General features: G+C 43.4%; 1 protein-coding gene across 1 annotated transcript in view; it reads right to left on the bottom strand.

Annotated features, from left to right (window-relative positions):
* arhgef10la (Rho guanine nucleotide exchange factor (GEF) 10-like a) overlaps window positions 1–22,998 on the bottom strand; it is a gene marked incomplete at both ends in the record, with an annotated part of 93,285 nt that overhangs the window by 2,631 nt on the left and 67,656 nt on the right. Inside the window, 5 exons of the mRNA XM_079218260.1 lie at window positions 3,276–3,447; window positions 9,082–9,224; window positions 11,990–12,147; window positions 12,999–13,210; window positions 17,725–17,811. Coding sequence (XP_079074386.1) covers window positions 3,276–3,447; window positions 9,082–9,224; window positions 11,990–12,147; window positions 12,999–13,210; window positions 17,725–17,811 — 772 coding nt within the window. The remainder of the gene's footprint in view (window positions 1–3,275; window positions 3,448–9,081; window positions 9,225–11,989; window positions 12,148–12,998; window positions 13,211–17,724; window positions 17,812–22,998) is intronic.

Below are 22,998 nucleotides of genomic sequence, written 5' to 3'. Positions count from 1 at the left end.
CTCTGTTAATGTGACAAATTAAGTAATTCAGGGTAATTTTCTTTTCCGTTACAGCGGGTGGTGAACTTTGGAATTCATTTTCTGGGAATAAAAAGGTTAAAAAAAAAGTCATCCCGTGAAAGAGGCATGATGCAAGCGTTGTGTTTTGTGTTGTAAAAGCTTCTTTTTTTTCCTGGCACTGCATTAGTGATGGGGGAAAGGATAAATTCACGTTCTTATTATACATGCACATCCTTTGTTTCCAATTAACAAAAGGACTGAAAAAAAAGCATTGTTGGGTATGGATTTATTTGTGCATTGCCTCTATGGTCCCTCAGCTCTTGGCTGCTGCCATTGTGGCCTAGTTATCTATAGAAGCATTTACCATAATATCCACGGCAACCTGTAATTGAATTACACCAGCACTCCTGTGATCGCTACTCAGAGAACGCTCATTTACATGGGTAGCTGTATTTACATGTTTGTTCTACGTCATGCTCAGATTATGAGGATTTTGTGGCTCAACGGTGTCATTAATTAATTCCTTTCACAGAGCAGAGATGAATCCTCTAAAAGGAGGAAACTGATGCTGTGCGTGGAAGAAGAAGAAGAAGAAGAAGAAGAAGAAGAAGAAGAAGAAGAAGAAGAAGAAGAAGAAGAGCGGTGGAGCCACTTTCACTGAACAAAGAGCAGAAGCCTTTCAGGTGGAGTTACGCGTCGTGACGTTTTAGTCAGAAGACGTGGGCGCCAGACATGGCCTTTCAGAGCAGTGATAAAGAGGGATAATGACAAAAGCACTTGAGATTAAGGAGTTATCGTTTAACCTGGAGGGATCTCGCACCTCCATTTTCTGCAGTAAAATCATCAGCGTGTCGTGGGTTGTTATCGTGGAATCCGTTTGAAAAGAAGATGTCTCCCAAGATAAATGTTTCCCTGTGATATGTCACCGAGGACTTTATTTTGGAGTATTATTTTTTCACCCCGAGGACAGAACTATGAAAGGCTCAGCAGTTTCCTCTGCCTCTGAAACTTCTCTGTTGTTTACTGCAACTGGGAGTCCCTGTTGAGTGTAAATCACATTAAGGGGAAAGGATTAAGGGGTATGTCATTACCGCATGTCCTAGCATGAGTCAAGGAGGGACCTAGGGGAGCCGAGACTCATTGATAGGACGAAACTATCAGTATTTCATGCGGTTGTCGAGTGTTGGGGGATCCTCTTTTCTCTTGTGAGCTCAACAAATCACAACTTAAGTCAAAGATCCTCTTCCTTTTGGTTACCCTGAAGACATGAGCCGAGCAACTCCTGTTCTCTTCGCCCTGTAACTTCCCCTTGGGCCTCGCCTTGAGGCTGCCACCCTCTCGCACATCTGCTGCATATTTCAAGGAGAAGCGCTGGTGCTGGGTGAGAATGACCTCTGGGTCACCGGTTTCCTCCAGACACCGCGGCCATAGCAGGCCGCTCCGCTTTAAGTCTCCTCTTGAACAAAAAACAAGAGCGCTTTGATCTGAAAGAGAAAGGTTTGGTGTATGAAACGCGTTCCTGTTATTTATTCTTTGCTCTTTACTCAACTCACAAGAGAAAACCTTTTTTTTTTTCTTCTTATGAGATGAAGTGGTACCACAGCTTTGAGTATTGCTCTAAATACATCAATCACGTTCTGGTATGACTCAATGAAAAGAAGAAAATGGTCTGAATTCTGATGCATCTGTACTACAGATGCACGGATCGCAATTGTCCATTTCCTTCTATTTAAAAGTCTGACCTGCCAATTAGGATTTTCTTGCTCAGAAATATAATTGACAGCAAAGCTTCAGAATAACTCAAACATTTTTCAACTGTCAGTGGAAACTGCCAAGAATTATGAATGTTATCCTTTTACCACATTGCCATCTTTAGTGGTTAGTTGCATGAAAAACACACAATTCAAATGAATAGGAAATAAATGATTATATTTCTATTTAAATAGAATGTCTTTAAATACTTAGACATTGTAGTTTTGATGATATATTATAATCTGTTTAGAGCTAGTGTTAGGGAGTCAGGTCACATTTCCCTCTCTTATATCTATTCTATATTATGTGTATATGTGTGTGTGTGTGAAGTTAGTATTGTCTGTGTGCATAAACTATCATACAGCAGCAGCATACAGGTGTAAATGTGACCTGCAAAAAGCATGGAATTATGACCGGTATCGATCTACCGGTGCATCTCTCCTTCATACCTCCACCTGAAGCTCAAAGAGAACTTCACCTGGCTGTACTGTAGTTTTCTCCATGAGACCGTTTGTTAGGTATGCTTCATTTCTAATAGTTTAAAAAATCAGTTTAAAGCTGCTCAGCGCTGTACTCTTTGAGCAAAATGATTCTGTTTTTTTACTTACTTTTAATGTGCTGCTCTGTATTTTTGAATTGTGTGTTTCATCCTGTACTGTTTGCTATTGTGTTATGTTTGTTATGACCCGTCAAGGGACTACAGATGCTGAAGATATAATCTGGTACAGCGCATCAGATGGTGACATTTATGTTTGAGCTGTACATGGTCCCTTTTAAATGAAGAGAATACAAAAATAAAATAATAAGTTGTTTACCATTGCTCCTCCCTTAAAAAAAAAAAAAGGGAACACTGGCTGATCAATATTTCATTCATCGTGAAAGAAGCCACACAGGAAGTGATGGGCTATCACCGGCATCCTAAACGGACGGCGAGGAGAAGTGAACCGGGGGGTGAGAGGATTTTAAAGCAGATCAAACGGAGAAGGGAGAAAGTGGGACGAAAAGAAAGAAAAATAGTAACTAAAAAAGGCGAGGTAAGTGGAGAGGTACATGCAGAGAATAAGAGGATGAAGCATGGACGCTTAAAGAAAGACAAGCGTTTCCATGGGAACTCCTTTGTCTGAAAATCTTTAAGGCTGCCATTTTACCGCACCTTAATTACTTTATTTTCTTTTTATTAAAACCCATGGCCTTGTTATGGCTTTGTGAAGGCCTGAGACGGATATTTATTCAGGTCAGTCCCCGGAGTGCAAGGACCAAAGGCCGACTTGGGCTGTAGAGCATTGTCAATATTAAATTGGTGTCCTCTGATTGCTTTACTATGACGAAGACAAAAAAAAACTAAATTAAATTGTATTGTGCAATTTCGAAACAATACATTCTCACAATTGTATTGTTGTATTTGTTTTTTGTACACAACAGTGTTTCAGCTGCTCTGCAGGATGGAGGCTGACCTCTGCTTATTGAAGTCAAACCCGAGTGTGTGTGTGTGTGTGTGTGTGTGTGTGTGTGTGTGTGTGTACCAGTGTTCAGCAGCGTTGAGCGAGTGGAGATGTTGAATTCCTGCAGAAGCTCCAGTGTTTCGGTGTGAAAGAGACGAATGGAGGAACCCTCCGAGAACGCCATCCACACCCCTCCGCCGGCACACGCCATGTGTGCGACGCTGATCATCGGGTCTGGGTGGACTTCAAACGTCTGCAATGGAAACACACCGTTATATTCAAGTGATGTGAAATCTGGCCCGTCGCACATGGGATTACAGGACTCTGTTGGTCCATAAAAATGTATTGTGTACAGAGCCTCACATGAATAAAATATACACCACGACATGACTCCATGAAAGATACATCAGATACATCGACATGTGTACACGTGTAGGTGGGGAGGCGAAATAGAAGCACTGCCTTGTGGATGTCAGGTCTGTCCAAATTGTCATCAGCTCAAATTGTCATAAATAGCGCAGGCATTCTTGAGTTATGGCTAAAATTGTCTTTCACAGTAGCCTCGACTTTGACCATAAAAAATCAGATCCTCCTTTAAGTTAAGTTAAGTCCGACTGGACGTTAGTGCCAAATTTGAGGAAATTCCCCGAAGGCGTTCCTGAGGAATGAGAACATGAGGCCTCCGGCTATCGTTTTCTATATCAGTCACACGGCACATTTACCTTTCTTCTTCCGGACTGACGTACCGTCCAGTTAAAAGGTAAGTGCTCACATTTCCTCACAGTTTAGTCCACCTATCATCAGCGCATTGCTCTTCATTCGTATCGACTACTCTCCTAGTGAGGCGGCGAGATAATTGCGGTCTCGTTTGTGGCCTGATGAACAGTAAATTCATCAAATTCGGTCGTAGCAAACACACAAATAGCCTACTGGTTCACCAATCAAAAAAACGGGAAAAGCTTTTTTTTTCAACCAATGAAATGACCTGTCTTGACCTGCATTGGTTTGAATGGCGCTCAAGGGGGTAAACCACGCCGGGTTTGGTTCAACGGGACTAAACAAGTCCGGCCCGGACAAGCTCCACACTCGCTCTTCTGTTAAATGAAGTCTAACTGTGCCTTCTAATTTGGTAATTTCCAGAGCCATATTTTTTTGCATCATTCCCCTGGTTTTAAGAGCACAATGGGAGAGAGAAAAAAAAAAAAAAAAAAAGAGTTGCAGGCACACAGTCTTAATGAGTAGCTTGAAATAAATGCAATGAGCCTTATCACGGCAACACATGCACCCCCTGCGGTCCGAGGCGTGACAAGGGGCTGGTTTGGGCATCGTCTTGGAACCCGTATCGCTGTCAGTGCATGAGTTGCACGAGGCTGGCCAATTAGTCAGTGAGAGCGAGTGACGATGAATATGCACCACCACCACCACCCAAACCCAAGTGCACTGGCGGACAGGGATTACCACCTGTTTGTGTGCCCTTGCCAGTGGGTCCTCCTTTGTTTGAAATTAGGGGAAAGGAGGAAAGCCTTTGATGTGTTTTCTCTTTTAATTGACTCCTCAGAAGTGGGTGCCTGATCCGCATCCCTTCATTTTTCAAGTGCAGCCATCAAAAAAGTCAATCTCCATAATAATAAAAAAAAGAGGCTAATTTCGCCTCCAATATAACTCGTTGCAATTTAAACTACGTTGACACGTTTGTAAAGGATAACACCGTCGCAGTGTGCCGTATACATGCTGCGTGATGATCGCATCCATCTTAAGACTTCTGGCTTATCAGTGGCTGCCATGCTGCAATTGGTAGATGCCATCTTGCTTACCACATGTCTGGAACCACCTGGAAGGCATTCTGGGAAGCCGAATGTATGTATCGTGTTATTCGAAACAACTTTTTTTTTTTTTTTAAAAGTGCCTGAAAATGTATTTAAAATCATTGAGTTCCACGAATATCCATTCCCACTCAAGCCAATATTGCAAACTAGAATTCTCCAGATATTTTACCACGGACAGAGACCGAACGAAATTGAAAAAGCTTGTCGCTCCGTGTCAAATGCGGGATAAGTACAAGCCACAACAGTTGCCCTCAACCAACAACCTGGTATTAGTCTGCCGGGTCCGGCGCTGCTCGCAGAGATGAGGTGGTCAGTGAAGCTTGACAGGAGTAATGTGCACTTTACACTAAACTCGCCGGTGTCACACTAACAGCAGCATCCCGCCGCCGGCAGCGGGAAATAACAGCAGAGCTGAAGTCGCAGACACTACAGCTGGTCTGAGCAGCTCATTAGTCCTTCATTATACCAGGTGACAAGGTGTCTTTGTCCTCTCCTGAGCGCCGCGTCCACGTCTCCTCTCTGGGCCACGGCGAGGGAGTTGAGTGGACGTGTGAGTGATAGGAGAGAGCAGGTAGAAAAAGAAAAAGTAATGGGAAGAGGATGGAACAAGGCCTGCCAGTCAGTACTGATCAAAGCCCGTATGGCCGCGCATGTCCTACTTTGTTAAGGTTTGGTTCGGAGCCAGACTTCCACAGAGTGTTTACAGTTTGGGAAAGAGATTGGCTATTTGAAACTCGCAAACAAAAGCCGGGATGTGCCGAGAATAAGGATAAAATGTTTGAGCAAAATTATGTGTAAAAGCATGCAAAATCATACCAACAATGCACCGCATCATTAGATTCAAATCAGCCCCTGCTGTGTGTCTGTCTGCAAAATACAAAATATTTGATTTGTTGAGTTTTTCCTCATTTTCTCCCCAATTAAGTTGTTTCAAAATCCCATTGTGTGAAATTGTGTTTTTTTTCACTGATATACCCAGGTGTTTTCTTTTTTTAGTTGGGAGGCAATAATCCGTTTAAGTTGATTTTCACATTTAAAAAGTGGTGTCCTCTCGCTCGAGGACACTGATGGTCAGTTGTACTGTTAACAGGGTCCTCTGGTGGCAAGGGGAGCTCAAAACATGCATTTAGTAATTGCAGTTGGGATTACGGTAGATGTTCTTTGTTGCAGTACTGGTGGTCGGCCACTGGCGGACTGATGGGCTCTTAATGCACCATAGAGCTCCCAATAGCAGGAACTGGAGCTGGTCTCATCAGTGACAGTACCTGAAATACTGTTTTAGCTCCACAAGTGGATGACAATGTCAGTCCACCACTTTGGATAAAACATTTTGATGAATAAGAACTTGATTGCCATGGAAATTAGTACAGACATTCATGGTCCCACAGATGATAAAACCTAATGACTATGGTGACCCCCTTGACTTCTTTTTGAATGAGCATATCCCAACATGATGGATCGGTACGACGTTTGGAACAGACATTCGTGGTTCCCAGGTGATGCATCATAATGACTTCTGCTTCCAACGGGTCGACGGAGGGAAAACCTCAGCGCCTGTCGGCTCAGCGCCGGGGTTTCGGAATGAATTGTAATAAATTCTCAAATCCTTTAAAACCAAATACCTGCAAAACTAATTAAATTCACATCAGGCTCAGCGGTATTTTGTGATCAGCGGACGTTAGCGTTAGCGAACGGTCGCGAACATGAGCGTTAGCTAACATGGTGAACGTGGTAAACATCGCACATGCCGTGTCAGCCTTGTCGTTGTGTGCATATCTATCTTTATCTATCTCTTTTTGAAGGGATTCTATTGCAGAGGTTTTGTCAGCAGCACCATGGTTTTCATGACCCCCCCCCCCGGGTCAAGTATAAATAATCAAAGAGTACAAAGCTGAGAGTACACACACACACACACACACACGCACACACACGCACTTTTCAGCAATCGTGACACTTTTGGTTTCTGTTGCAGGCGATTTCAGCCACGCAGTTGGTTGTACAGCCGTGTTTACCCAAAACAGACTGAAAAGGTTATATTTAAATAACACTGTGTCATCAAAGCGTCGACTGTGAAGCTTTATAAAGAGAATGAATTTAGCCGTAGGCTGCGACGACTGGCGGCGTCCAACGAGGCGGGCTGCAGTGTCACGGATAAATGATTCAAAAGTGCAGCAAATCTGACAAAGTGGTGGACATCCGCGGGGGGGGGGGGGGGGGGGGGACAAAAAGTGAAAGCGAACGCGAGTCCGCGACCCGCCGGCCTCGCTCCGCGTCGTGTCTGCTGCAACAGGTGCCAAGCTCTGCTTCTCCAGATCCTGGATATGCACCGACAACCCCTGTGAAGTCAGCCCTCTTGAGTCCATATTAGCGAGGAAGACAAGGTGAGCGAAGAAGTAACCGCTGACCTGTTAAGCTCTGTGGGAGATACAGCGAACCAGAACTGTGGCTCCGTTGCGTGGCCGTTCAGCTGATTAAGCTCGTGTCCCGGGAGGGCCGGGCGATGGAGAAGAGGTGAAGGGATAAAAAAAAAAAAGGAGACATCCACGGCTTGGCTCACTCCGGATTTTAAGGATCCTGAGGCGGATTGGATATGTTTCTGTCTCCGTACAGATCGTCCAGATTTGTCAGCTTTGTTGCAACTATCAAGATCTTTTTTCTTTTTTTTTTAATCTGCCGATTTCATATCTAACCAGAACATCTGTAAATAAATGGTCGTACATTTGCACACTTTCCTGATTCAGTTTTCCATTGACATTGAAATTGGAAAACGAGCGCATATGATGTGGGCAATGAGACGCATCCATTTTGTTTATTGCCAGTGTTTTTTGGTTTGTCTGCTTGTTCAAATTCAGCATCACATTTGTCGAAGTCATCTCCTCGTTTCCATCCAGGGAAGGTTTGCTTAGCACGCACGCTCCCTTTTTCTTTTTTCTTCTTCAACAAAAGCCCGTCTACCCATTAACACAGCTATGCACAATCACATCTGGGAGCTATAATTAAATGGTAATGGTTTGCAGTTTGGTATCTGAATACCATATTAACATCACCCAGAGGAGTTTGTCTGTCATTCATTATTGTCTCCCGCAGCCTTGTACACCTCTAATGACACCCCCCCGCAGACCAACACCTTGGAGAGTGACTACACAAAAATGGGAAGCATGACACAGACAACACCCGGGTTTGATTTTCTGGAGATAATGGTGAGCACAACATAACTCACAGCGCTACAGCTAGATGAAGCTTATTTGTGTGTGTGTGAGAGCTCCGGCAAACATTGTAAGAATCTAAAAAAAAAAAAAGAGTTTGATTCCTTGTCCGTGCGGTCGGCTCCAGGCAGTAAATCTTCGTGGCATCACAGATTACAATGCCGGCTCTCTGAGGCTGTGTGCATAAATCTTTTCAGAAAATGAAAAGCGAGAGGAATTTTTCCTCAAATGCCGCAGAAAACAACAAAACACATAAATAAAGCACCTTGTCTCGCAGTTTCACTCGTGAACTCATCCATTTACGGCTTCAAAACATGTTTTAGTGAAGACTTAGAATATTTAGCAGCTGGAGAAGTGGGTGGATTTGACCTTGTAAGTAGAGATGGAAGGACTATAACACATTAGCTTGAAGCCCTCTCTTTAACTGGTAAGAACATTATTTCAAACAACGAGTTTTAGAACTGCTTCATCACGGCCGCTTTATAAACGAATGAATTTATATACTTTTGCTGTTGTTAAATGCGTCAATTCATCAAGAATGTTCTCTGTTTTTGTATTCTTCATTTACCTTGGAGACATGGGAGAAAAATATATAAATATATATATAAAAATGATCATTTTGGGGGTGAAGTGTTCCTTTAACGTAAATGAGTCATATTTAGAAAATGTCAAAAGTGCATTGAAGCATTGTTGTCATGGATCGACAGTGTCGATAGGCTTCACCTTTAAGGAGGGATAGCCATTTCAATAATATGTAGTTATGACAATTTTCTCAGATGTATGCAGTTTTTCTTTCATGTAAATGAATGCAGTTTTTTTCTTCCTAATGTGCCCATCAATGATTGAGTCCTTTACCTGAGTGCTGAGGCTGGAGATGTCCACGGAGGTGACCGAGTTCCCGCAGCTCGCCCACACCGAGTCATCCAACACCAGCAGCGTCCGCACTGGTTCTGAGCCCAGCTTTACACATCTGCTGGAGTCCGGGTCCCAACAATCATCTGGGTTTGAAAAAAATATAGAATACAATGAACAAAAAGCTAATGCACTGCTCAAAACTCCTCAAATGACTGGCTATAGAGTGGGATGACGTGCAAACCCCAAAAGCATCGCGCGGATTTCCTCGACATGAAGATATTTTTCTATTAAACTTAAAACTTAAAAAACTTAAAATAAGTGCCCGTTCTGTGGCGAGCAAATTAATATGATACTTAAAAGTTTTATTCAGCAAGATACTCACAAATGAACCAAAAATGTGTGATTTTTGAACGCACCAGTACAAACATAACGGGGCTCTAAATGCAGACCAATTTTGCCACTTGCTAGAAAACGCCTTTCTATAAGCCACGTAAAAGCTTCAAGATCCACTGGAGGGGAATTCCTCTAAGCGTGTGATAACCACAGACCTTATTTCAGGCATCTTTACCAAAAAAATAACCTTCGACGAAGGAGCCGAAAGTGCTAAAAAAAAAAATGCTAACTCGTTGCTCTGCACCGCTCTTGCGTCACCGCTCCTCCGAGTCATGTTAGTAAACTCTGAGCACACGGCCTCGCTCCTATTTGAACACTACTGTCACACATTAATCCGGGGCACAATTATGTTAAATTCTTCAGCGCGTTAGCCCGATGTTTGCTATCAGGAAGTCTCTTGAAGTCATTTCAACGTCGTCGAGCAAATACGCCAGCGCCAGCGTGGAGAGGCTCACAGCGAGAGGCTCGTTTGTAGAGAGAGCGATCAACAGGTTGGCCAAATAAAGACGGCGGCTGCCATTTGAAGGCAGCACACTGCCGCTACCTTTGCCCACCCACGTGCTAATGAGTCGGGTGCACACTTTAATCTGCGTTCCACTCAAGTCCTCTCCCTCTCTTTTTGCTTCATCAGTGTGAAAAGGAAGCAGACCCTTTTCCTTTGACTTTTAATCACATCGCAGCTCCCGCAGAAGCACATTATAAAGCGAATTGCATAAGCATTTCCTTTGCTGCGCGTTAATGAAGCAAAATTAGAGAACAGAGTGTACCCAGCCATTTAATTAACATTTTGAGTTGTTTATTTCTGCCTTTCATAGCAGAATAGCTTCACAATGCCTTCTGACTTCCACGGGTTAATTGCTTGGCATGTTATAAAAGGTCATTTTTCCACCTTTTCAAAATGCTCTCTTGTAAATGTCCCTCCGGTCTGCTCGCGCTGAGCAGGACAAGAGCCGCCGCTTCCTCCCCTCTTTAACGCAGCGGGGGGGCGGGACAGGAAGCTCCCCGCCTCGCCGCGCACAACGCTGTCATTGTTGACATGATGTCCGACGCACATATCTCTGTAACGAAAGCCGGAGCGCATTAATCACCAAGCAACAATGTGTTGCATGCTTTCACGCACCTTTTGATACGAGTCTAGACTGAAGCCGTGGCTTTTTTTTTTTTTTTTTAGGCAGTAGCACCGCTAGTCAAGGACATGAATCTTTCACACATGTGTGGAGAAACCTCAAACATCCGCTGGCACCCTCCAGAGCTCTTTAGCTGTCCTTTTCCATATCCAAAGCATGAATGGTAATATTTAATCGGCACGTAGCAGCTTGGTGTAATTAATCATTCTTTCTGCTTGGGAGGAGAGAGGAGGAAGGCAGACACGCTGACGTACTGAGGCCAGGTAAGAAGAACCTAGCGAGAGAGCTATTGTGCTCCCTCTGGCTGTGAAGACTGCAAACCCCCCAATGCCGCAATGCCTGACTAAACATGGCATCTAACACACGGTGAAGTGTTATTTTCATACTTAGAGGAGGTGTGAAAATCAGTCGGCGCCGGGCGTAAAGGGAAAGTGATATCACTTTACAAATACTCTCATTATAAGAATGGATTTACTGGAAAAACGTGTCCCACGTGACACATAATGCTAATATCTATCGGCAAAGTTATTAAAAACTATTTTGATTTGAATGCAACAGATGCTCACTGCAGAGCTGTATGTATAATGTATGAAACAGTAACACTTTTTTGTACTGAAAAAATATGTTTCGTTAAAAGGCCCGTTATAAATTGGTCCGTTTCAGAAACTAAAGCTCGGGCACCCAGTCGAGAAAAACAAAAGGGATATGAATCATCATCAATAAATAACTGACCAAAGTAGAAGAAATATAATGTATTGTTAAATGAATACAACCGGTTTTTCAAATTGGGTTTGATTTGCTTCGGTAGAATTCACACACAATAAGATTGACAGGCCTCATCCTGTTTAAAGTACGGTTATGTTTGTCAGTGCACTTTATTTTAATTGTATATCCTGTATTTAATTGTAAATCTAATATGTTCCTATTTATTGCACTGTGTTCATTATATATTGTTCTGCACCACCCGCCACTTGGCAATAAACAGTTCTGATTCTAATTAATTAATTATTTTATGAATCCATATATAGAGTTTACCATATTAACATACATAAAAAAAAAAGTACCAGTGACAATTACACGTCTTCACTTCAACGGGCAACGGGCAACCTTACCGCTGTTATCTGGTTGTCTGTGCACTTTATTTTAATTTGATATCCTATATTTAATTGTAAATGTAATATGTTCCTATTTCTTGCACTGTGTTATGCACCACCCGCCATGAAAAACTCCCATATGTGAAACATGCTTAATAAACTGTTCTGATTCTGATTAGCATCTTTCATTATTTTCTGATTTACCATATAACATGCATAAAAAAAACTACCAGTGACAATTACACGTGCTCACTTGGCAACGAGCAACGAGCAACGAGCAACGAGCAACCTTACCGCTGTTCCTTCTTCCGTAGACCATCAAGGACCCGTCCCGCAGGCCGGCGAACAGGAAGCGAGCGGCGTGCTTCAGGCACAGCACGGGGCAGCCCTCCGGGTTGCGGAGGGTCGACAGGCACTGAGCCGCGGCGTCCACGCTGCCGTACACCAGCACGCTGGAGGAGCACAAGCAGCACAGGGCGGCGTGATGAATGGCCGTCGTTTGACATGACAGAGTGGCTCGTTTTCACGCGGTTTGATTTAACGGCGCACTTTGGAGCTAACGCATTGTGTGCGCGCAGCCACTCCGTCTTTCTCATGTTGGAAACGCCATCTGAACTTTGCTGCATCTTATTGTCTTCTTCAGAATGATAAATGCACTTCGCTTTTGGTTTCTCTGTCTGAGACCAAAATGTTAAGCAGCATTGGAGATGACAGTCTTCCGAGCGCGCTAAATTGCTGAAATCGTTTTTTGTTTTGTATTACTGTGTCTTTTTTCCCTGGACAGACACTTATATTGAAAGAGAATGAGTCAGCATAATAATAAAAAAAACTGCTGATATATGATTTACGCTCTTATAAAAATGACTAAACACTGCTGTAAAGGAAAGTTACAGAAAAAAAAGGTATAGTGGCTAAATCTGAAATCCAGATATTCACAGTAACTATGACAAAGACTGAGATTAAACCTGCGCCCTGTTCACTACGGAGGGGATCAAAGGGTTTATTGGATTTTTAAAATGAAACTGTGATTTTAGCAGAAGTGACGCTGTGTTGTGGCATCAACTCTGATTTCTTGCTTTGATGAAATATTGACAAGTGAATCTATACTGTTAGAAATCTCAAGGGACCGTAACAAAGGATCACACAGGACACGTTTTACAACAGGAAGTGGAGTATACTGAGAACTATGTTTGTATCCATGTGGTGCTTTTTCATTTCAGATTTTGACCCCATTCACCACATAAAGCTTGTTTCTCATTTTCTCCTCTCGTGCGTCTGCAGCTTTGTGTGATCAGTCGCTCACCGGCCGTCGTCTAAGCCAACGCAAATGTTGGCGCCGATCCCCGAGGCGGCCTTGTGCACTCCGGCCTCCTCTTCCTCGGTCGGAGAAGGTTCTGGCACGTATTCCAGACAGCGGAGAGTGGAGTCTACCTGCAGGCTCTTAACAGTCCTTGGCATGGGTCTGTTGAGGGAAAATATCTCTATCTGCCCATGCGAACCTTCTCCACCAGCCACCTGTCGGGAGAGAGGGGGAAAAAAGCTGGTTGTGAAAGGTCAGGACCCCCATGTTAAGCTGTACCAATGGACTGAATCCTAATTCCACAGGTGATACACTATTCTGCTGAAACAGAAGAAAAAGAGATGGGCAGAGCAGAGAGCAGAACCGGGCCGGCCTCCGTTAGATCATGCTTGCAGTGTGCGTTCTCTCTGTCTTAATCAAATTATGGAGGCCAGAGGATAATGTGTCTTTGGTTAAACATTCTCTACCTGTCAGCAATTTAGATTTCAAAAAAGTTTGAATCAATTCTCCTTTCAGACCTTGTCGTTTGTAGTCCACCCCTCACTTTTTTTTTTTTTAATATCACTTAGAATTTTAAACATATTATGTAATGGATTCACAATGTCATCTCTGCAACATCAAACAATTCTCATAAGTCTGCGATCTTTTCATCAGCGGAGAACAGAGAGGCGCTCGTACGTTTCCGAAAGGCTCTGAGTTGCTTGTCAATGAGGGATTTTTTTTTTTTTTTTTTTAACGTGTTTATGAGATCAAGCGACTGATCTATTGCTGGAGTCAGTTCATGATGAAAACCAAAATGTTGTTTTTTTTTTTATTTCCTTTAGTTGGACTGACATTTGACATTAACATTTTCCAAGGTCACACTGAGCCGTTGAGGTCGCTGCTTTCAGCACCAACAAATAAGCACCCAGACAGATCTTTTGAAAGCCGGGATCTTTTCAGCGGCTCAATTTGGACGGAAGTTCCAACCACTCGACGTCTGTGGATGTCTGTGTCTTTTTGAAGAGGGACTTGTTTGTTTGGCTTTCGCCCTAACAAACAAGAAAGCAACCTTTAGAAGTCATAACAAAAAAAAAAAAAAAAAAAGTCCCACCAATCATACCGAGCTTCCCAGGGCAGTGTCTGCCTCAATGGAGGCTTGATTTCCTGTGCACCACATTTATATTGGCCTTTGTGTACGCCTGTCAAAGCCAATGCTGAGAAAACGAAGACGGCAGGAGCCCTCCAACCTATCGCCGATGCAATTCCAATTAAGGCGGCATTGCTCCCATTCCCAAACAATTAAAGTGTCGCTGTGGGTTTTCAATATGACTCCATTCAGTCATTACTCGCCTCGGTGGCTGTCTAGATAAAACAATGTCCTTCCTCGGAAAAAAGAAAAGCAGGGCGGCTTGCTGCTAAGACACCAAAGATGCATTCCCCCCCTGTATGAATCAAATGGCGTGAATGTGACAGGAGCTAAATATAGTCTTTAGCTCCTCTCCTCCACGCTCACCCTTATTTGCATGCAATCATTTGTTTGATTTGTATCAGCGTGCAGAATCTGGACAGGAGCGATCCTGTGGGCTCTTGAGAATGAGCCAGAACAAATAACGGTCTGTTGCACAGGGTGAAAAAGGAGAAGGGAAAAAAAAAAAAAAAAGATAGGGAGGACTTATCTTGCAGCGAAGAGCCCAACAAAAAAAAAACACGGCTTCAAGTGACTCTGTGCAGCCGGAGGCAAGAAGCCCCTCCCCCCTCACAATTTATACATTCACCTCCCAAACTCCTCCGCTCACCACTATCAGCACTGACGCTGTCAACGAACACTTTTCAACCCCCCCCCCCCCTTCCTCTACGCCCGATATCCAGTGTAAATGCAGTGTCCTGACAAAGTCATCACTAGTAATTTAGCAGAATAGATATCTGGAGTCGTGCCCTGGACAGATCGCTGCTCTCCGCTCGCTCAGGAGAAGCAGAAACTTCCCAAACGGTAAATGCTCTGCCAGCATTAATTAGATTGCTCTGGCCGCGGCGAGGCAGCGTGGGAAAATAGTCACGATGGCACACTCTGCTCGATTGTATTTGCCACATTAGGAGGCCAAAATCGCGGGTCACCAGATTGTTGGTGTACTCCGACGCGTTCCAAGCTTCCCATCGCCGACGCCTGCTGAGAACGCTGGAACGGGAACGGAGCATCCGAGCGAACCTTTGATTGGGTCGCCGAATAGTGGGCGGGCTTTACAAAGCAATCCGCGTCCATCCCGATCTCGGATCTACGACGGAGGATGTGAACGAAAAGAGTGACATGGGTGCTTTTTCATTTCATCTCGACTTTAGTTAATGGAGCTTTATTTAAAACGTGTAAAAGTAGGATGTTTTGAAAAGTGGGACAAGGGAGGTGAAGGCAAACAGGGAAACACCGGGGTATCAGGCTGATTAGACACAATGTCATTACTCTGATCAAAGCACACAGAAATCCCCGTAGCCCATCTCACTTTAACATGATTAGTGTCATCCCATATTTGACAAGCCTGCCAGGGAGGTAGAACCAACTGGGGGCGGGAACGCTCAGCCACTAATTATTCTCGCTGGATAGGCAAGCCGTCACGATTGTTCTTCAGCTGGGGAACCAGTTTGTTTTTGTGCTGCGGTTACAACGTCGTACTGTGGAGTGACATTCACAGAGCTTGAAGGTCAGATGAGGCACGTATCCTCCAAGAGGTACGCGCACCGTTTGCGAGGTCAGTTTACAGAACTTCTGAAAAAGCAGGAATGTCCCATTAAGTAAACCCACTCTGGAGAATTTACCGCCATTCATGATGAAAAACTGCAGAAAATAAAAGACCAAAGCAAAAGGTGGTTTCAAGGTAACATGGCATACGATCTGTAACAGCATCATAATACGGACGGTCCTCTTTCTATTAAAGCTTCTACCAAGAAGCTCCTGATTCATTTTAGTCCAGGGACTACAAAGAAACTTCCTCCAGGCCATTGTTTGCGTTTCCAATCTAAAGACGCAGAGGTAAATACAACCTGCAGCCTCAAAAGGTTCCTGGTCCCTCAGAAAAAGTTCCTGTTGTCGATAAGGGTTGCATGAAGGTTGCTTGTGCGTCCGGTGGAGAGAGAGAGAGATTGAGCATGTTTTTCGACTGCGAGTATGAAGTTAGCCGTAACTTTACAGCCGTGTGAAGGGATGAACAAAATAAACTGCTGGGGTTTCATTTAGGACTTCCTGCACGATAGCAGCGTTCGCCTCAAAGGAGCCACATGCCGTTTGGTCTCGACTGGGAAACATTTCCACGTTATTGAAATGCAAAGTCTTTTTTAGAATACCAAATGCGACTGCCTCTGAAATACAAATATGCAATTATAATTCAATCAAGAGGCGCACTTTATGTTTACTGAGCGACGCTTCATCTCGGTGCACCTCGGACATTTCCATTCTCTACGTTTCACATCCATTTTGAGGCAAACTTAATTGAAATTACTTGAAATTTAAATTAAATGTAATTCGTGTTGACTCGGAAAAGTCAACAAAAAAAAAAAATATATATATTTATTATTGACAAGCCCTCGGGGCTCCTTTGTTCTCTGGACTGAGGACAGACTGGACTCACTATCGGAAGATATTTTCTGCAGCAGAATACAATGAAGTGTTTAGAATAAGGTATAAACTGTAACTTCATCACACTGTTAATCATGTCAGTTCATATTTTTTAGTGTTTTAAAGTAAAACTCTGGCCAGATGTTGACACGTTGCACCTTTTTAATGACCGGCATTCAGAAACTTGCTGGCCAGACTTGAGACTTGACTTAAACATGTCTCAGCTCTTTGCAAATATGCGCTCTACAGATCTCTACTGCAAACGGTTTATTGTGCACGGACGCAGGCCTTCGCTCGCTCTACTGGATGCATGTGCAGCACACAGTATATGGCCGAGCTACCTTTGTGCCTTTTGAATGGTGTGGGAGGACAAGGTCAGGGACATTTAGGTCATCTATTATACTAAGTGCTCTCAGAGAGGCTGAAGGTGAGAGCTCCCTGTGCTCCGTCAAACACTGATACACAATCCGAGATGCCCTAAATGCCCTAAATGCCCCGTATCTCTTTTCCCCATCTGAGTGAGCGTCCAGTCCTCTTTGAGAACAAAAGTAGAAGTCTGAGATATTGAGCCGTAGTCGGCTGTCCTGGAGGACCTGCACTGGATTTAGCCACCTTTTAGGGCGAGAGGAGGATTATCTGTACCTGCTAAACTGCCCACGTTCTCCAGAAGAAGAAGAGGGAACAAAAATTGAAACTTAAAGATTAATAGCAGAATCTCTGCATCGGTTTCCCCTGAATCCCTCCCTCCCCCTTTTCCTAGACCCGGCTAAATTCCCACTAGTCCGGGGATTGTGATGTGATAGTCTGGCGGCACACTTTGCCCCACTCATCATAAAACACTTCATAGCAGTTACCTACCACTAGCCTTTATACTGCACTGTATTAATTCACAGTTTCCTGGCGACATTTTCAAAGAGAAAAATGGTGTGCATGCCCCATTCTTAGCCTTGAGACACATTTTTTATTCTGTCTTTTAATGAATGGGAGCAGAGTGTGAAAAGGGCATTTTAATGGTCATGGTAATTGTGTTAAAAGTTACAAAATATAACTGTAAATTGCATTGTTTTGCCGTTTGTTTCAAGTATTTGGCATTCAAGTGTGTGTGCATGTGTGTGTGTTTAAGAAACCCATTACAGTACTTACCCAAAAGTAGCCTTGGGGTAAGGAGGTGCTCGCTGCAGAGAAGCCCAACAATGCACAGTGAACCGGATTGTGGAGGGCGGCTTCGAGCTACAACAGACAAAATGAACATTGATTTAGTGTGTGTCACGGCTCAATACAGACACCATAGTTTCTTATTCTTTTGACGCAGTCCTAAAAAAAGAAACCTTTTCAATGAACCACAAAACTTCACTTTTCATTGGATGGTTGCGGACCTCAAAGGGCCTCAACTCTGCCACCGACAAGAACTGTGTTAGAGTATGTGAGAACAGTGGCTTGACCCATTACATCTTTTTAAACGTCTGTCTTACATATATTTCCACTCTTGTGAAGATTCTATCTTATAGGCTGACAGTGAATAAAAAACAATGATTTAAACAAACGATAACCCCAATGGTCATATTTAAATATAACATGCAGAGGAAAATGTTGCACTTTTGGCCTTTAACTTTCATTCAACAAATCTAATTTCACCAGTAGTTTGTTTCCATTTTGAGTTGCACTTCTTTTAGTAACCATACAGTTTCTTCACAAGAGGTCAGGAAGAAGTAACTCGTGAACCAAGGCAGTTGTCTAATATCAATAAAACGAGCCAATATCTTATTAAGAGGGAAAATAAATCTTTATTCCTGAGCCATATGGCAGATTTGTTGGCGTGAAACGGAGTGATGGAGGCTGGCATTTAAAGTGTAGAGCCTGTGGCTGATGCATTAAACCCCCATGTGGTGGAAGCTGCTCTTCTAACCAGCAGTCCGGCTGGTAGGAAATGATTATTATTTTGGTGTGCGACCGCTAAGGGTGGGCCATGTGACGGGCACAACGGCTAATTTTGTGTTGTCGGGGTGGTGGTGGTGTGGTGTGGGGGAGGGAGGGAGGAGGGAGGGAGGGAGTGAAGAGAGGGTCAGCGATGAGCACCGCACGTCTTTAACTGTCGTCCACCGCGGCGGCAACCATCAATCACGGGTAATTTATAGCCTCTCCGGGGCCAGGACCCTCCCTCTTTCCTCTCTTTTTACGTGTGTTTGTAAACACTAAACAAAAAGAGGATGCTGGCCAGATCACTTCTCCCCCCCCCCCCCATCTGCACCGCCAGGCTATTCCTCCACTCCCCCCCCTGTGTCTGTCTCCGTCTATTCATATTCACTACGCAGATGTATGGCTCGTCCTCTCTATCAATCTCTCAGTCCCACTTTCCCATTTCTCATTCCCATCCTTCACTCTCTTTTTTTTCTTCTTCTTCTACCTCTGTCTGTGTCTTTTTTTCCTCTCCCTCTCCCCGTCTGCCAGTCCTCCGTCAAGTGCGGTGAAATGTTTTTTTGATAGGTAATTAAGTGGCAGCCATAATAGTGTCCATATGGAAGCCCTGTGTGTGAAAGAGAGAGAGAGAGAGAGAGATTGTGGACCAGAGGGACCTCAGCGCTGTAACGGACGGTGCTGGTAGTTCCATGGTGGTTGGATTTTATCAGTCACCTGAGACTGGCGAGCATCGCAGGCCAATCTTTTTTTTCGACCGAGACGGCTTCATACGTTCTCGCTCTCTGGAGTCGGCCTGCCAGTCCGAGCGGGATCTGTCCAGTCCATCAGACCATCGCAACAGCATCGTCAGGTATTCAAAGGCAGGAATGTGCATTTAAGTGTAAATGAAGAGGCTTGTTCCTTAATGAGATAATTACCATTTGAAAAATGTGATGTGGGTAGCAGAAGAAATTTCATTTTGGAACATAATAAGTGAGTTATTTGCAGATGACACCCTATTAGTCATAGGAAATGTTAAACAGCACTCCTCTAACCGCATGAGACAATTATCTAACTCCACACAATCCCACAATAGTAAGAATGAATTAAACATTTCGACTGTTACATGAAGCAACATTTAATGTGAGAATGACTACTGAGCACCGGGATGGATCGTGTTCCCAGTAAAGGGCAGACAGTGACTGGGATCAATACAGTAAACCACTGGTCCACTTATTGGACTCGCAAAGAGACCGGGAGAACATAACAGAGAGGCCCTGTGTGGATAATTTGCACCTGTGAATGTGGAAATCATTTCCACGGGCACAAAAGAAATGTTGTCTCCAGCAAAGAGCATTGCATTGGCGATCCAGATGCTAATACGGTATCACTGAGACGCCATTTAAAAATCAATGAGATCCAAGCGTGCTCCAAGCCAATCGTCAGTCCTGTTTAAAGCACTCACTCCATGCGTGTGTGTGTGTGTGTGTGTGTATATGTGTGTGTGTATATGTGTTTAGTTGGGAAGTTGAGAAGCTGCAGCTATTCCCAGGTGCGGAGGCAAGATGAGGGAGGAAGGTGAGCCTGTAAGCCGGCTGATGAAGGTATGATGGAGGACTTTGGGGAGCGTGGGTAGGAAAAGGGAGGAAACGGGCGAGGCGAGCTAATTAAAGCGAGATTTGTTGATGTGATGAGAGGGCGGCCTCCCAGCTGCTGGTTACCAGTGACCCAGTGGTCGACAGAGAGTCCGCCCCACCCATTACCCCGAGAGGGCGCCAGCCCATATGCTGATTCCAGGTGGCAATGGTTATCCATCGCTTTCCTGGAAGATAAATGTAAAAATGTGTGTAATTGCACCAATTCCTGCAGGACAGAGTGGATGTTCCATTTACTCCGACTGTCTTTTATCTGCCGTGAACATTTCCTGCCTAGTTACGCACCCACGGCTCTTGGCTCTATGTGTCGACAAATGTGAGGAGAGGTGGTTATTGGTGCTGGTCTAATATGACAGGGAAGGGTTTTTAATGATTCATGCGTTTGGCTGTCAGACTGTCTGAGCGGTGTCCCCTTGGTGAGGGTGACTTCCCCGAATCCAATTAATGTTGTTTTACTTCCCAAGGCTACTCAGGTGCACTGATTTCCCTTACAGCTACATTCCTCTGCAAGCGCTGTGAAATCTGCTCTCCAACATGAGGGGGTGGTGCGATGGGGGCGATTTAGCACACATCCGATTCTTGACAACCGCCATCCAAACAGGGGTCCATGCATCATAGCCACCCGGGGCCCATAACATCATCAATGACAAGACACACTGCAGCCAGCGTCGCATTGCTTGGCCTCCACCGTGCTTATGTAATGGATTCTCTTTATTGGAAAGAGTTCCTCTTCCTCACTTATGAGATACTGCATTAAGCAAAAACTCCTGAGCACGCATTTCTGCACGGCGAAGAAGGGGAGAAAAAAAAAAGAGTTTGCAAATATTATATATTGCACTGTATAGCCTGCTGAAAATCAAATAAAAAATAACATCACCGTAAAAATGGCATGCGTACGGAGAGGTGGGTGCTGTATATTAAACCCAGGGACGGAAAATATGGATGCATTTTTTCCCTCCTAATTCCATAGTCACAGTGCCTTCCCCCAATTCCACATACCAACAATCTTTTACACGCACTAACAAGCACTAATAGAAAACTTCCACTGTTTATTAACTGGTAATTGACTGGTGCTGGCGCTCTCTCCACACTGCAACCGCATTGCCTGAGGCTACAGCCAGGACGGCCACAGAGTGAATTGCCAGTCAACCTGAAATTGCTTACATCCAGAGCAGCGCTACAGGTAATGCACACTAAACAAGCTACCGACATGAGAGACTCTGCAAAGTTGCTGCTCGAGTTATCAAAAAGGCGAGCTCTGATGGAGAGCGGCGTCTCTTCATTGATTTCTTGGCGGAATATGAAATGATGCAGAGTGTTTTTGACCATGTTTTGTCTGTTTTGACCTTTTCTGTCAACATAAGTTGTGTAACTCTAACAGCGCGTCTGCAACATCCATCATGATAGGAATGTGTTCTGCAGCCGGCCCTAATTTAGTAACTGATAATGACCTTCTCTCAGATAATGAACTGCTAATATTCTACATCCATAACATGCAATTGGATCATACTCTTAGGAATAGAAGGGTGAAAGTAAGATCCTTCCTACTTTCCTTCTTTGTTTGCCCTCAGATTTTTTTTTCACTTGTGCTAGAAAGTCTAACTGAAGAGATGAGCGAACAAAAAACAACACCACTGAAACTGACTTTCCTACAGTTAAACCAAAAAACAATAAGAATGGGAATGTGTTGTCAAGAAAAATATGTGCAGCTGGAAAAACAAACAAAGGATCTGTAAAAAAAACAACAAAAGGTGGTGAGATCTGGAAGAACAAAAACAAGATATGCAAAACCTCCTACGCACAGGGTGGAAACATACAACAATCTTCCAGGGCAAATTACCAGGGTCACATGGTCAGTTTACCTGGCTGAAAAAAAAGATGAGTACCCTAAAAAGTGGACCTTCATTTCCGACTATGCTATGTTTCCCTCCTGCGTATTATTTCCCTTCTTCAAACATCTATTTTTGGGCTAAATGGTCCTCTAAACGTACGGTAAATTGGCATGACTGTGGCATCGTCTGAATTCCCTCCATCATCCAATCGAAAAGGTTGGGAACCGTTTCTCTAAAATAAGTCATAAATTAGAATTTCGGACGCTTGCATCATTTTTTCACTGGCAGGTGTGGTGTTGCATGAAGGTAAATTCTGATATCCATCAAAGACAAAGCATTGAATTGTGGGTTTTTAGTACTGAAGATGATACCTGTTTAACAAATGTTTTTGTTGGACTGTGGGAATCTTTGAGGGCGCAATACAACGTATTTCTGAAGAAAAAAAAAAAGAAAATCTCATAATTATGAGACAATAAAGTCAAAATTATGAGACAGAAAGTCATAATTATGAGATAAAAAGTCATAATAATGAGATAAAAAGTCATAATTATGAGATAATAAAGTCGAAATTATGAGATAAAAAGTCATAATAACGAGATAAAAAGTCATAATTATGAGATAGAAAGTCATAATTATGAGATAAAAAGTCATAATAATAAGATAAAAGTCATAATTATGAGATAATAAAGTCAAAATTATAAGATAAAGTCATAATTATGAGATAAAAAGTCATAATAATGAGATAAAACGTCATAATTATGAGATAATAAAGTCGAAATTATGAGATAAAAAGTCATAATAATGAGATAAAAAGTCATAATAATTAGATAAAAAGTCATAATAATGAGATAATAAAGTTGAAATTATGAGATAAAAAGTCATAATCATGACTCCCCAAATAAACCACACTGAGCAAGATAACGTATCGTAGCTTTCCTGCTTTTACCGGTAGCCTCTTTGAGAAACACATGCAACAGCTACATTAATAGCAATGCTATTATTTGTTGCGCTAAAACGTCAACAGTGACGCTTGC

Source organism: Taurulus bubalis (assembly GCF_910589615.1).
Source record: "Taurulus bubalis genome assembly, chromosome: 5".
NCBI lineage: Eukaryota > Metazoa > Chordata > Actinopteri > Perciformes > Cottidae > Taurulus > Taurulus bubalis.
The sequence above is the reverse complement of the archived record's forward strand: the minus strand, read 5'-3'. Positions and strand labels throughout refer to the sequence as shown.